Source organism: Candoia aspera, chromosome 15, assembly GCF_035149785.1.
Source record: "Candoia aspera isolate rCanAsp1 chromosome 15, rCanAsp1.hap2, whole genome shotgun sequence".
Lineage (NCBI taxonomy): Eukaryota > Metazoa > Chordata > Lepidosauria > Squamata > Boidae > Candoia > Candoia aspera.
Window position 1 is genome coordinate 1,614,151 of NC_086167.1, and position 12,957 is coordinate 1,627,107.

The following is a 12,957-nucleotide window of genomic DNA, read 5'->3' on the forward strand; positions in this document are numbered from 1 at the left end:
ACTGTTCACAGTTACAATGTTGATGAAAAAGTAACTTTACGGCCAATCCTTGCATTTACAACCTTTGCAGGTCTGTAAAGCAAAGCTGAAAGTAAGATCAGCAGCAGTCACCACCACTTCACTTAATGACCAAGTTGCTGGCCCCCATTGTGGTCGCTAAACAACTACCTGTATTTTTCTGCCTTGTTGACAACTTCTAAAAGAAAAGCCATTGAAGGTGGCAATCCCAACCGCCACATTGCGTGGCCGGGAATTCAGGACCCTCCCAAGACATGCTGCTGCCTGGAGCAGCTAATAGGTGGTGTTGTGCCAAAAAGCTCCCTCCTCTACAGCCTGAGATGGTCAGCTTGAGCGATGCTGCATCCTGGCCGGTGGCCTGTTGCTGTCGCTTGCACAGCACAGAGAACTACTGCGTTGCCATGTTTACCTTACAAAGTTGTGGGGATCAAGGCCGTGGGTTACTTTTATGATTCAGTGTTGACAAGCAAACCCAACCAAGAAAATGCAGGTTATTAGTTTGGAATGGCAAAAACAAAAAACTTCGGGCTCCTGACGTGTCACTTTACAGGATTCAGTGGCAGCACTAAGTCAGTCTGTTGCTCGTATAAATTTAGAAAGGTCAAGGAAATACGTGATTTCAACATTTACTTCTCCGCAAACATACTACTACTAAGAGCTAATTTGTCATGCAACAAATGCAACGTTATCTATGAAAATCTTTGCGAACAAAGCCACTTCCCATTAATGCGTTATTTGGCAGCAGGAAATGTTTTGCCACCAGGCTTGGAGTGGGGGGAGGAGGAGCCATTCTTGGGGCTGGTTGGTTCCCGAGTCCTGCTGGGACCGGTCTTACCCCTTATGGGTGGAATTAGATCTGCTGTTACTTGGATTTTATCGCATTTTATATTTATGGATTACTGGCATTATTTATGATTTTACTGAATTTTAAATTGTTTTATTGTGAATTGCCCAGGGTTCCGCCACATATATGATAAATAAAATAAAATAAAATGTACACTTGTCTGGGATGGATGAATTTTCTCCTCAGCCAAGGAGGGAGTTAACCAGGACTGGCAGAGCGTGCACCAAGGTGTTCTGTTCCCTCCCTCCAGAATTCAAGTATGCTGCAGGTACATGCATGGGCAAAGGGGCTGGGAAGGTCTGGGCCCTTCCCGCACAAGCTGTTGCGGAGACGTTTCTTCCTCCTCCAGAGTCCAGCCACAACTCTAGGCGTGAGTCTCCGCTACTAGCAGAGATGTCTCCCTGAAGTGAAGCTCTGCAAACCGTCTTCTTCGACCAAGCCCTCTCATTCCCACATGCTGGTGGGGTTCACTGATCCCTGCTAAGCTAAGGTTTTGCTGAACTTGGGGGAGATTCCGTAGCACAGAATTCTGGTCCTAAAGCACAGTCTTTAATTCTACAATGGACATGAAAACAAAGATCTGTTTTGACAAGAGGGAGCTCTGGCAGTAATTCTAAGCAAAGCTAACAAGTAATTCAAACAAGTCATCCAGTGCAAGACACTCTGGTGCTGAGTCCACATGAAAAGCCCTAAATCAGAGATGACCAGGGATCAGAGGCTTTTCTTCCTCGGCATATCCCCCTCTTAAGTACAAATTCCTCCTGCTGGTTCTAACAGCTATTAGTCATGGTTAACATTTAACTAGAAGTCCAGCTTAAGTAGAATTTGCAGCTGCCGAGACAGCACCTGGTTTCAAGCCGTTCATCTGAATTAGTCCACTCAACACACATGGTCTGTTTCTACCATCTCTAAGTAACAAGGAGACAAACTCTACGCCAGGGTTTCTCAACTTTAAGACGTGTGGCCTTCACCTCTCAGAATTCCCCAGCCACCAAGCTGGCTGGGGAATTCTGGGAGTTGAAGTCCACACGTCTTCAATTTGTGAAAGTTGAGAAACCCTGCTCTACGCATTTGGAGCATGAAGTTTCCAGAGACTGGGCTGGGCTGGGCTGGGCAGGTCATACCCCTTTCTAGAAGAAGGTAGATCCTTCCTTCTATGTGAGCCTCCAAAGCTCGGCAGGGCCTTGGGAGCGGCTGAGGTGGGGACTGGCTTGGCGTCACTTCTTGTCGTCCTCCGAGATTCAGCTATTTCCTCCTTTTCAAACAGGGACGGATGCAAACTGCAGCGTGTCCACCAGAAGATCCTGCTGACAGTCGTCTACTAGCAGCAGCTCGGGTGGGATGGACGGGGACCTTTTGAAGACGCCCCGTTTTCTTCTATCCCTGCAAGGAGGAAACCAAGGGAGGACCAAAGTTGCTTCCCATGACCTGGGGGAGGGAAAGGGCCTCAACGGCTGTTCTGGCTGACCGTTCTCCTCCCACCTGAACATACTGGTTATGGCAGGTTTGCTTTGTGTTCTTCAGAATGTGCCTGGATGTCCCCTCAGCCACCTTGGAAGGCTCTGCTCCTTGAATCACTGCAGACGCTGCCTTGCTATCTGGGCTCAACCAGGAATAAGCCCCATTGAATTCCACCGAAGCTGCTTCTGGACAGCCATGGGGATGAGCACACTGGCAGAAAGGCCCTTTCTAACCGCTTCCCTGAAAATGGTGGTGGGGGAGGTAGCTAGGTCAACGTACTGATGAAGTCTCCTGTGCCAATCGGCACTGTGCGGTTGCAGCTTTTCTCCAGCTCCATCAGCACAGACTTCTCAAAGGCCAAGGCAGCTACCCGGGAAAAAAAGTCCTTGACATTTTCCCCTGAAAAAAGAAAGAGAAAAATGGGGACCCCAAATCCTTAAAGCAGGGGACACATTTGGTAGCTGTTATTGCTGTATCCAGAGGACACAAAACACGGCCTCCTGCTGGGAGAACACACACGTGCTCACAGGCACAGGCGCTGTGGTCTGAGATCTCCCCTGCATGCAAGAAGCCTCCTTACAGCGCCAAGTAGGAGGCGCAGCACACGTGGCCCAGCTGCTCCTTCTGGAAAGCACTGGGGAGGGGGTGCAAGGGGGCCCAGTTCCCCCCCACCCCTGGATCTGCAGTGCTGCTTTTCTTTGGCTCCACTGACCTGTTTTGGCCGAGACAGACCAATACTCCGCCTGCATCTCGTTGGCCAGACGGACCGCGTCCCGCTCTGTCCGCTCTCTCTCAGCATCGGACTGAAACGGAAAGAGCCACAGACAGGGAACTCAAGTGTGTGCTTTCCCACTGCCCTCCTCCCAGGCCATGAGGTGGCTTCGTGGACAGGTTTCCAATAAAGAAATTGGGGAGGATGCAGCTGTAAGAGGAGGGGCATGACTGTGAGCTTAAAGGTAAAGGTAAAGGTTTCCCTTGACATAAAGTCCAGTCGTGTCCGACTCTAGGGGGCGGTGCTCATCTCCGTTTCTAAGCCATTAGAGCCGGCGTTGTCCGTAGACCCGTCCGTGGTCATGTGGCCGGCATGACGACACGGAACGCCGTTACCTTCCCGCCGAAGCGGTACCTATTGATCTACTCACATTTGCATGTTTTCGAACTGCTAGGTGAGCAGGAGTTGGGACTAGCAACGGGAGCTCACCCCGTCACGCGGATTCGAACCGCCGACCTTCCGATCGGCAGCTCAGCGGTTTAACCCGCAGCGCCACCGCGTCCCTTTTTTTGACTGTGGGCTTAGAAGACACCTAAACCAGATGAGATTTGAGATGAGAGGGCAAACAGAAGAGTCAATCTGCAGCCACATTTGCACAGCCTTGAGTACAGGGACCCTGCAGAGAAGCCACCTCCCCTCCCTACCCCCTGCCCCATTTTATGGCTGAGTGGTTGCCCTTGTCCAGTATCTCCTCACTCAGCATGATGGACTCTCACCCTTGGCCAGAGGTGGCTGAGCAAGATGGCCTTGAATGCCACAAGTGGATTAGTTAGTCCCCAAAGGTCAGGCTGCAAGGACGTGGCATTGGGGGGGCCACACAGCCAGCCCAGCGATCTGATCCCTGCAAGCTGTTGGTCCTTCAGCTCTTTGTACAGCCAAGAGCACCCAGATAAGGGGGGGGGGGAGCAACCCAAAGAAGCGGCAGGGGACAGGCAGTTGGGGGTCCTCAGCGTACTCCCTGCCCTGCTGGCCTTGTCTGCATTAGAAAAGGATTAATTTTAAATGTGGGAAGCAGGTGAGCCACAAAGCCTCACCTCCAGCACTATCCTCGTGTCCCAGAAGAGCCCAAGCAAGCCCAGTTAGCTTTCTCAGAAAATAAAAGTTAACAGGGAGGTGCACCCACCTACCCAGAGAAAGGAAGACAGTAAGCCCAGGTTGTAGGGAGGGGACATCCTCTTGGGTTGATTTTGGGGTGGGGGGCAGGCAGCATTCTGGCAAAGGAGCCACTTGACGAACAACAGGCATCAAGCCAGATGCTTCACAGGAGCCTCCAGAGGATGTTTGTGATCTTTCAAATATACTGGCCACCCAAAAACAGTTTGGAAGGGGCCCTGGAAATAACCCCATCAGGGTAACGGGTGCCTACAGGTTATGGTCAAAAATACCAAGATGGAGCCACAGCAGTACAACCGAAGCTCCACCTGTTTTGCATGTGTGTTGTGGCTGCCATCTTGACCCTCTTGGTCTCTCGTGGAGGAGGAACAGGGCTAGGGGGCGTCTCCCAGCTCCTCCTAGAACCAGCATCAGCTCCCCCCAGCTGTCGGGGGCTCCCGTGCAGGCGGGCCCGCTCCTCTCGCTGTGCGGCATCTGGAGTCCCAACCAACCCGCGTGGTTCTCTAGACCGAGCTCCCCAGGCTCACCAGCAGGTCCTTCTTGGTTCCCACCAGAAACACAGAGCTGGAGCCGGGGTGATTCTCCTGCAGGGCATCCTCCAGCCACTGTCTGGAAAGGCGGCAAGAGGAGAGACGGTGTGAGAGAGAGTTCATCCAACGTGTGGAGAAGAAAACCCTTCATCAGTCCTGGCTTGGCTAGAAAGTCACCCAGCGGAGGCAGCCTTTGGCCAGGCCCAAGCCAAGACGCCTCCCGCCCTGCTGTGATGGACATGCCCCAGCCGGGTACTTGGTCTGGAAGGGCAGGTGAGCAAGGTGCCTCTCCGCAGGTGGGACCGGGATCTCAGCCCTCTGGCTCTCAGCATTCGGCAAGCAAGCCACAGACCGGCCTATTTCTCTCTCTGCAAACTTAATCAGACGGCCTCCAGCCATCTGCCCGCATTTGCCACCATTGCTCCTTTGTAAAACAAGTCCCTGAACTGGTGGCTGATCTTGTGATGCACCCAGTGATAATGCAGAGGAAAGAGATAAGCAGAGTGGTATCAGATTCATGTTCTACGAAGGAGAGGAAGAGACGGGGGGCAGGGGAAATGAACGCCTTGAGGAGAGCAAGAAGAAAGGACGGCACCCCACACGTCCTGCTCAGCACACAACACTCTCCCTGCGCCAGTCCCCTTGGAGACGCCCTCCTGCCCACCAAGGCTAGTTAATGAGTCAACTGATCCTCCCCACTTCAGGCAGGAAGCCTCAGAAAGAGCTGGGATAGAACCACGAAGAGCCAAGGAAGACACAAGACGCAGCAGAAGACAAGCAGAAGGCATACCAAGTGCTAGAGGGAGGCAGTCCAGGGAGAAAGAGAGAAGAATCGTTCTGCCCGTCATCCCACGCAGAGCAGGTCCTGGGTTAACCGGAGCAAATGGCAGCTTGCACACATCATGACCAGTTGAGGCCTTCTCCCTCTCTCAGCCTCCTCCTCCCAGGCCCAGCTTGACTGGCAGGGTAGGAAGAAAGTGCTCCCTCATTGGCAGGGGGCGTGAAGCCATGGTGCTTCGCTTGGTTAATGCACTGATGCCTCTCCTCCACGTGCAAACAAATATTTAACTCGTACAGTATGTGGCTTTTCTGCAGCTAAGTGTGTCACCTAAACTTGGGACGGCCATGATTTCAAATTCCAGTTGGTGACAATCACGCTGAGTTTCACGCTTAGCTGCAGAAAAGCCACAGGTCAGCTTAAAGGCCTTTGTAGGTGGGGTGGAGGAGGGCGTGTGCAGGATCAGATCCCCTTAATCAGCCTGACTGGCTTAATGTTTCATGACAAGACACCAACAGGCCATTTCCCTACCACAGACTTCATGGCATCGCCCACCATCGCTGAAGAGTCTCACTGCTGGTATTATTTTGGCACAATGGTGGTTGGATAAATCTCGCAGATGGTAGAAGTTGCTGTTGCAGGAGTGGTATGAGTTGTAACGGGGTTTGCTTGACTCTGGCTGTGTATACACAGCCAGATCTCCTTTAGCCAATCAACATGGTTAAGTCATCCATGGCTCAGAGAGATATGCAGAATCAGTCACAAGATAAAATTGTGTGATCACTTACTTGGTGTGATCCAAAGTCTGGATGTCAGCCAAATCGAAAACTGTGATAATTACTGCCAAGAAAGTAAGACAAGATTATGGAAGGTTTGAGCAGCCCATGAATAGCCTGTCGGCCACGCCAAAGAAGCGAGGACAGGGGTCTCGGCCCTCAACTTACTTTCCGCCCCTCTGTAGTAAGCAGATGCGATGCACTTGAACTTCTCCTGGCCGGCTGTGTCCCATCTGGACAAGAGGGGAAGAAGGAAAGTCAGTCTGGTGCTCTCAGATGACCTGAACTCTCCCACTGATGGAGCTAAAGTATAGGTTGGGAAAAGGCCTTAGAACAAAACTTCCTCTCTCATTTTTCAAAAGCATTATTATTATTTTTTGTTAAAAAGTCATTCTGGCTGTTATTCATCAGCATCTCTGTATCCCCCTCTTGAATATTCTTTTCAGCCCAAATGCTGAATAACTCACTGCCTTAAAAGATGGAGACCTTTGGATCTGAGAAAGACAGACCAAGTTAAATTACAGTTCCATAAGCAAAAAGACCCCGCCCCACCGACTGAGTTCATATATCGGGTTTACTGAATAGCCACATTTGGGGGAGTCATTTAGGGACATTTTGCTTCTAGATCAGGAGTAAGCAACATTTCTGGAACCACAAGTAGATCTGGAATATTGGGGCATATTGTAAAAGCTTTCACAAAGGGGCAGCCCTGATGGCCTGGGATGGTAAAGAAATGCCCATTTCCCACGAGGCAGAAGGGGACATTGCTGAAGCCCACCTGGATGCTCTGTGCCACCCCAGCTGAGCTGGCCTTGCCTCCCCACCAAACATGGGTTACGGCATCCTCCAGGGCTATTTCCTGGGATTCCTCTGGGGCTACTCTTGGCAACGTGAGAGAAGATACTGGGGCTTTTCCTACACTATGCAGGCTTCCTCTTATTTCTGTTTAAGTACAAGACTCTTTAAACAGAAACGAAGGTCAGGTGCAGTAGGTGGCCCGGGGAATACCGAAGGACGGGTATGTGGATACGCTGGTTCCTACATGCCCTACAGCCTGCACTCTGATGCAGGAGTGAACCTGGTTAAGGAACTCCGCCTCCAGGCCTCTGCACAGGCCCGGCTGGCCTATCTGAGGAAAGGTTCCGGGGGCAGGAAGCTCAAGAGTCTGAAGCAAAAGGAATGAACAGCCTTGACTGTCCTGGACATTCAGTGTCCTGAGTGTCTTCAGCTCTTGCTGAACCCAAAGTACGTTATGCTGTGCTGTATCTGGCTCCAAATTCATGCAGATGCTTTCCACCGAATCACCCAGGGGAATCCAAAGCTTGGAGACATGGAACAATCCTAAGGCATCCCCAATCCAAGACTGATCGGCGGCTGAAATCACCACAAGAGGACCTGTCATTCCATGGGCCTCTTTGGTCATTCAAAGGCATGGGTCTTGTAAACAAAATTACACACACACACACACACACACACACACACACGCTTTAATTCAATTAAGCAGCCAGGGACCAGGTAGCCATTTCCTTCCTCTAAAGTCAAGACCAGTTGACCCCATCCCGAGACTGCCCCACAGTCTCTTGAGCCCAGGCGTCCAGAGTTATTCTTGATCGTGGCTTCAGTGAGGCCAGCTCTCTCTGTGCCTTCAAGAATCCCCAGGGCCTGCTTGGCTCTCAGACATTTCTCAGCATTCTTCCCAGGAAACTCCCTCAACTGCTACAACATCTAGCTCTTGGGTGGTGCCTCCCAGAAAGGTCCGTATGAAGCTCCCTTTGAGACATTCCAGCCAGCCAGTTTCCATTTTGGGCCACTGTCTGCTGTCAGCACTTTTACTGTTTAGTGTCCTTATTTGCACATTCAGCTGAATGCCCCAGGAGTCCACACTAATCAAACAGGTCCCAAGACAAGGGCAACCGTATGTCCTCACTCTTAATTAACTTCTCTTCCCCTGAAACGTCTTCCATTTTAGTGTTTGCTGTGCCTCTTAGGCTTAGACTGGGTCCAAGGAGAGATGCGTTTTTTAGGCTCAGCATAACAAAACCTACATCAGCACCAAGCTGGATTTGGCCATGAAGGCCCCATCACAACATCTTAACTCTTGAACCTCCCTCATCAGCAGCTGCATTGGAATTTCAGGTCTAATCCTAGAGGGCTGGTAGGAGAATCTGTAATGGGAAACGGGAATAACCTTGAGGGACGGGAGGAAGAGCTGCAACCAAGGCAGCGGTCAGGTAAAAGAAACCTGAGTCTGGGGCAGAACTGCAATTTGAGGAAGCATCTCAGATGTGACTCCCCACAGTTCTCATGGAGGGAGGGAGGGAGGGAGGAGGCACATTCAGACTTGCAAGCTTCTGTTACTGTAACCTAAGTAAGTACTACTCAGGAAGGTAGCATTAGCATTCATAACGCTGGCGTTCTAGTCTGGTCTACCTTGAAGGGCTGACAGAATCTGGGGGATGAAGTACAATGCATGACACCCTGAGCGCACACCGTACTTCTGCAAAAGTTCTCCGTGTGTTGGGGCACATGGGCGTGCATAAAATTTGTGCGCTCCCTTGAGCAAAGACATTTTGTGACGCAAGACCGACAAGATTTCCATCAGAGCTACGTTGAAGCTTATTCTAGTGACACATTCCATGTACATGGAAATGGGGCAGGGAATGGAACTGCTTTCCAACTTACATCTGAAGATTGTATGGCACCCCAGCGATCTCAAAACGCTCAATTTCAAAATCAACTCCAATGGTTGCCTTATAATCCCGGTCAAAAGCATCTTTACAAAACCTGCAATTGAAAAACGGTTAAGGAAAAAAACAGCATATTGTTTTAGATCTTGGAAGAATGAGAAAAGGAAGGGAAAGTGGTCCTTTCTAAAGGCTGCAATTGCTCCTTCATGTGCACATCTGGGAGCAAGTCCCATTCAGCACACAGGCCAATTAATCAGCACAGGAAGCAGAGAAAACACAGAACAGCAGAGAAAAGGAACAGTTTTAACCATTCCATGCATCTGATGAAGGGTTCGTGAAAGCTGCTGCCTTTTAGTAAAATCTGGTAGCCAGAAAAGGTGCTCCCACATTCCTTCTGAAATTTAAGTGGCGTGAGCTTTAGAAAATCGCAAAGGAAAGTGAAGCGTGGCTTCAAATAAGCACATCCGTTCTTTCTGTAACGCCCACAGCAACTAACGTTTTCCATGCTTTGGGGAATGTGGGTGAATGCCGCAACTTCCTTCCTAAGTTTTTTATGAGAAGGTGGGCCAATATTACTGACTCTCTTTTATAGCCCACACCTGCCATGAAGACTTTTTCCGAGAGAAGCCCAATTTTCGAGCTCTCCACGGCCTTCCCAGAGGGGAGGGAGGAAGACAGGCCCCCTCCTCTGCACCCGTCCCACGAAATGGCCTGACGCCCCGCAGCCCCACCACGCCGCGCTGCTCATGAGCCCCGGCGGTCCACCCATTTAGGAAGGCCCTGAAGCAGCCTGCATCGTATTCAGGACCCCTTCAGGAAACGAGAACAGTGCATTTATAGTGGCCTAACCCCTGGGGAAAAAACATGTAAGCTGCAGTTAATTGCTGCTGGAAAACTGAACAGTTTTGACAAGGAAGCGTTACTCACAATACCTGTGGATAAGGCTTGTTTTCCCAACACAGAGGTCTCCCACCACAACCACTTTGGAGATTTTCAGGCTGAAACACACATTTTCACATTAGACATGTTGATACAGTATTAGGAGCTGCACTGGGAGAGAGCAGACTTTCTCCCAAGACAGGAGGAGGGGTGTGCTTCATGCCAGAGCGCCCCGAGACTGTAATAGCGGGGGGTGCGTGTGTGTGTGTTTCAGGGAGATGAGAAAGACAGGTGTGCCGTCACCATCTTTGGTCTTGGATAGGGCTGCGCTTCCCCAGTCGAGACTGGTGTGCAACCTGGGCGTCCTTCTGGACTTGCAGCTACTGCTTGAAGAGCAGGTGGCAGCGTGGCCAGGAGGGCCTTTGCACAGGTTCACCTTGTGTGCCAGTTGCTCCCTTTCTTCGACTGGGAGGCCCTCCAGACAGTCCCTCATGCCCTGGACACCTCACAATTGGATTACTGCAATGCGGTCTACATGGGGCTGCCCTTGAAGACTACCTGGAAGCTTCAGGTGGTTCAAAATGCAGCAGAGCCAGCAGCAACAGGTGCCTCTTGGTACGCCCATGTGTCACCACTGCTATGCGAGCTGCACTGGCTGCCAGTTGGCCTCTGAGAGAAATTCTAAGTGCTGGTTGTTACCCATAAAGCCCTGTGTGGCAGAGGGCCTGGACACCTGACAGACCACTTGCCCCAATCGTTTCTGCCCGCCCAGGACATTCTAGCAGAGGGGGTGCGCTCCAGTCCCCTCCATTAAATGTTGCCGTCTTGTGGGACCCGGGAAGCGTGCCTTCTCTGTTGCGGCCCCCACCCTCTGGAATAGGACCCCCCCCCCCGAGATAAGGACGACGTCCTCTCGCCTGGGGTTCCAGAAAGCTTTGAAAACCTGGCCTTGGTCCCAGGCCTGGGGCTGATGTTTGTTATTTGCTTAATGGCCCTTGTTTTGTTTTGTGGATTTTGTTGTTTATTAGAGCATGTTAGCCTGGGCTGCTGGTTTGATTTAACGTTTTTAGCTGCTTTTATGTCTTTTTTAGTTATGTGCGCTGTCCATAGTCCGCTGGAGCTGGGCGGCCAATAAATTCAAATAAATAAATAAATATCCAGACCGAGATGCTTTTCTAAGGCTACTTCTGTCCTTGAAACCCAAAGCAGTTTCTGTCTCGGGGGTGCAGGAGTTAGAAGGCAGGATGAACCTTGGTGGTTTGCTAGCCACATCCGCAAGGGGAGGGGGTGTGATTGCACTAACAAGCTCTTAGGACCAAATGCAATGTATAAACAGCCTGACTATGCCTGACATCCAAAACAGAGCACCTCCTTGCTAATATGATGTTGCATGCAACACTTTTATTAGCTCACATCCCGTTAAACCATGATATGGGTCGGTTTCAGCTTAGGAGGATGTGCAAACACTGCAGACCATTTGGCAAGGAATGGTTTAAACCTCCTGCTACTGCATGCTGCCTGGGGAGTTCTGGGAGTTGAAGTCCACACATCTTAAAGTTGCCCCGGTTGAGAAACACTGGTGTCAGGGGTTGAACCCATCTGGTGTCCCAGACTCACAATGAACAGTATCGTGTGAGCCAAAGAGCAGAGGGGTGGAGGATACGGAGGCCAGACAAAGGAGGAAGAATGTCCTATTATTTCAGACTCATCCTCTTTCCAGAAATACCTGCGGGCCAAAGAGCCCCCAAAGGATGCTTCTTGCCTACCTTTTTGGCAGGGTTTTCAACCCAGAGCAGGGACGCGCAGCTTAGAAAGCAAGGCAGACAGACGAGCCCCAGGAACAAAGGAGCCGATCGAACAGCCACTGGTGGAATGGGGACTCACCCAACAGTGCCAGGGTTCTTCTGCTGACAGGCAGCCCTCACCTGGGCGTGGAAGTCCTCCCGGAGCTGGAGACAGGCCTCGGGGGTGTAGCACTGCAGGCAGAGTGGAGCAGCAGCACTAGAAAGCCGGGGCAGGGAGGGGGCGGGCACTGCTTCCTTCCCCCAGGCCCGCAAAGGCCCCAACCCCCAAGGCAGGAGAGGGTGGGCAGAGAGCTGCTCACCTTGGGCAAGTCAGAGATCCTCCTGTCTCTGCTCACGGGCAAGAGGGGGCCCTTCATCGCCTGGCTTGCAATGCTGTGAGGCATGAGAGGAGGAGGAGGAGGGCCCAGCCAGTTTGTAATCCTCGGCCTCACCCTGCCAGGCGGGCAGATCTCTCTGGATGCCCACGAAGCTGAGAGAAGGGAACCAGGGCCCTCTGACTTGCAGTCGAGTCTCAGCCACCATCAACTGTGGGAGGTCAGTGGGAAAGCGGTTGGGTGGGTGGGGTGAGTGGAGCAGCCCCCTCCTTGGCTTAGCAACAACCCCAGCCCAGTTAGCCCTGTGGGCATGTGCCCCCCCCCCGTCAGCACAAGGAAGGCTCCCCCATTATCACATCCTGGGGGGCACCCTCTCTAGACAAGAGGCAGAAGCCCTCAAGAGCTCTCACACGCCACAGGGGCTCCTGGTTGGCATGGCTGCTTCCCAGTCCTAGAAGAGTGGGGTGACCCACCTCCTTGGCTCTTCATGCCCCTTCCAAGCCTAGCATTCTCCAGTCCTGGCCTAAAAGCTGTGGCCAGCAGGACCTTGCTATGCCAACAGGCCCGGAGTCTTCCCTTTGCCAGGAGCCTTTCGGCCAACTGCATTACCTCCCGCCAAGGCCAAAGCAGATGGAGCCCCGCGCGTGGCACACCATGTAGGTGAGCACGAAGCGTCTCCTCCACCACAAGACGGCCCGTGAAGACGCCGCGCGGCCAGGCCCTGGCCCTGGCGAGTGAGCGCCGGGGCTGTGCGGGAAGCAGGTGCCGCTCTTGCGGGGCCTTCCCGGGCGCAAGGCAAGGGCAGGGGCGCGGCCATTCCCAGGGCCTATTGCTACTTCAAGCCTCGACGGCGCCGCCCTCCCCGAGCTGGCAGCGGCAGACAGGCCCGGCCTCCGAGCAGCTCTCCCCGGCCGTCCGCCGCCTCTTACCGGCCCGGGCGCGGGGGCCCTTCTCGCCAATTCCGCCCCCCGCGAGTCGCC

At 52.3% G+C, this 12,957-nt stretch overlaps 1 protein-coding gene across 2 annotated transcripts; it reads right to left on the reverse strand.

The window, feature by feature from the left end:
* Nucleotides 1–1,965: 1,965 nt before the first annotated feature.
* On the reverse strand, nt 1,966–12,100 carry RAB36 (RAB36, member RAS oncogene family). 2 transcript variants are annotated; one of them, XM_063315301.1, is made up of 10 exons: nt 11,963–12,100; nt 11,784–11,834; nt 9,907–9,977; nt 8,975–9,076; nt 6,461–6,525; nt 6,305–6,356; nt 4,736–4,817; nt 3,036–3,126; nt 2,603–2,722; nt 1,966–2,245 (listed from the first exon to the last, which is right to left on the reverse strand). In XM_063315301.1, the coding sequence occupies exons 1-10, from the start codon at nt 12,044–12,046 to the stop codon at nt 2,184–2,186; spliced, it is 780 nt and encodes a 259-aa protein (XP_063171371.1). In that variant the 5' UTR covers nt 12,047–12,100; the 3' UTR covers nt 1,966–2,183. The 2 variants fall into 2 exon arrangements, with proteins under 2 accessions (XP_063171371.1, XP_063171370.1); XM_063315300.1 differs by having other exon boundaries at nt 9,912–9,977; nt 11,743–11,834; nt 11,963–12,096.
* Nucleotides 12,101–12,957: the final 857 nt, after the last annotated feature.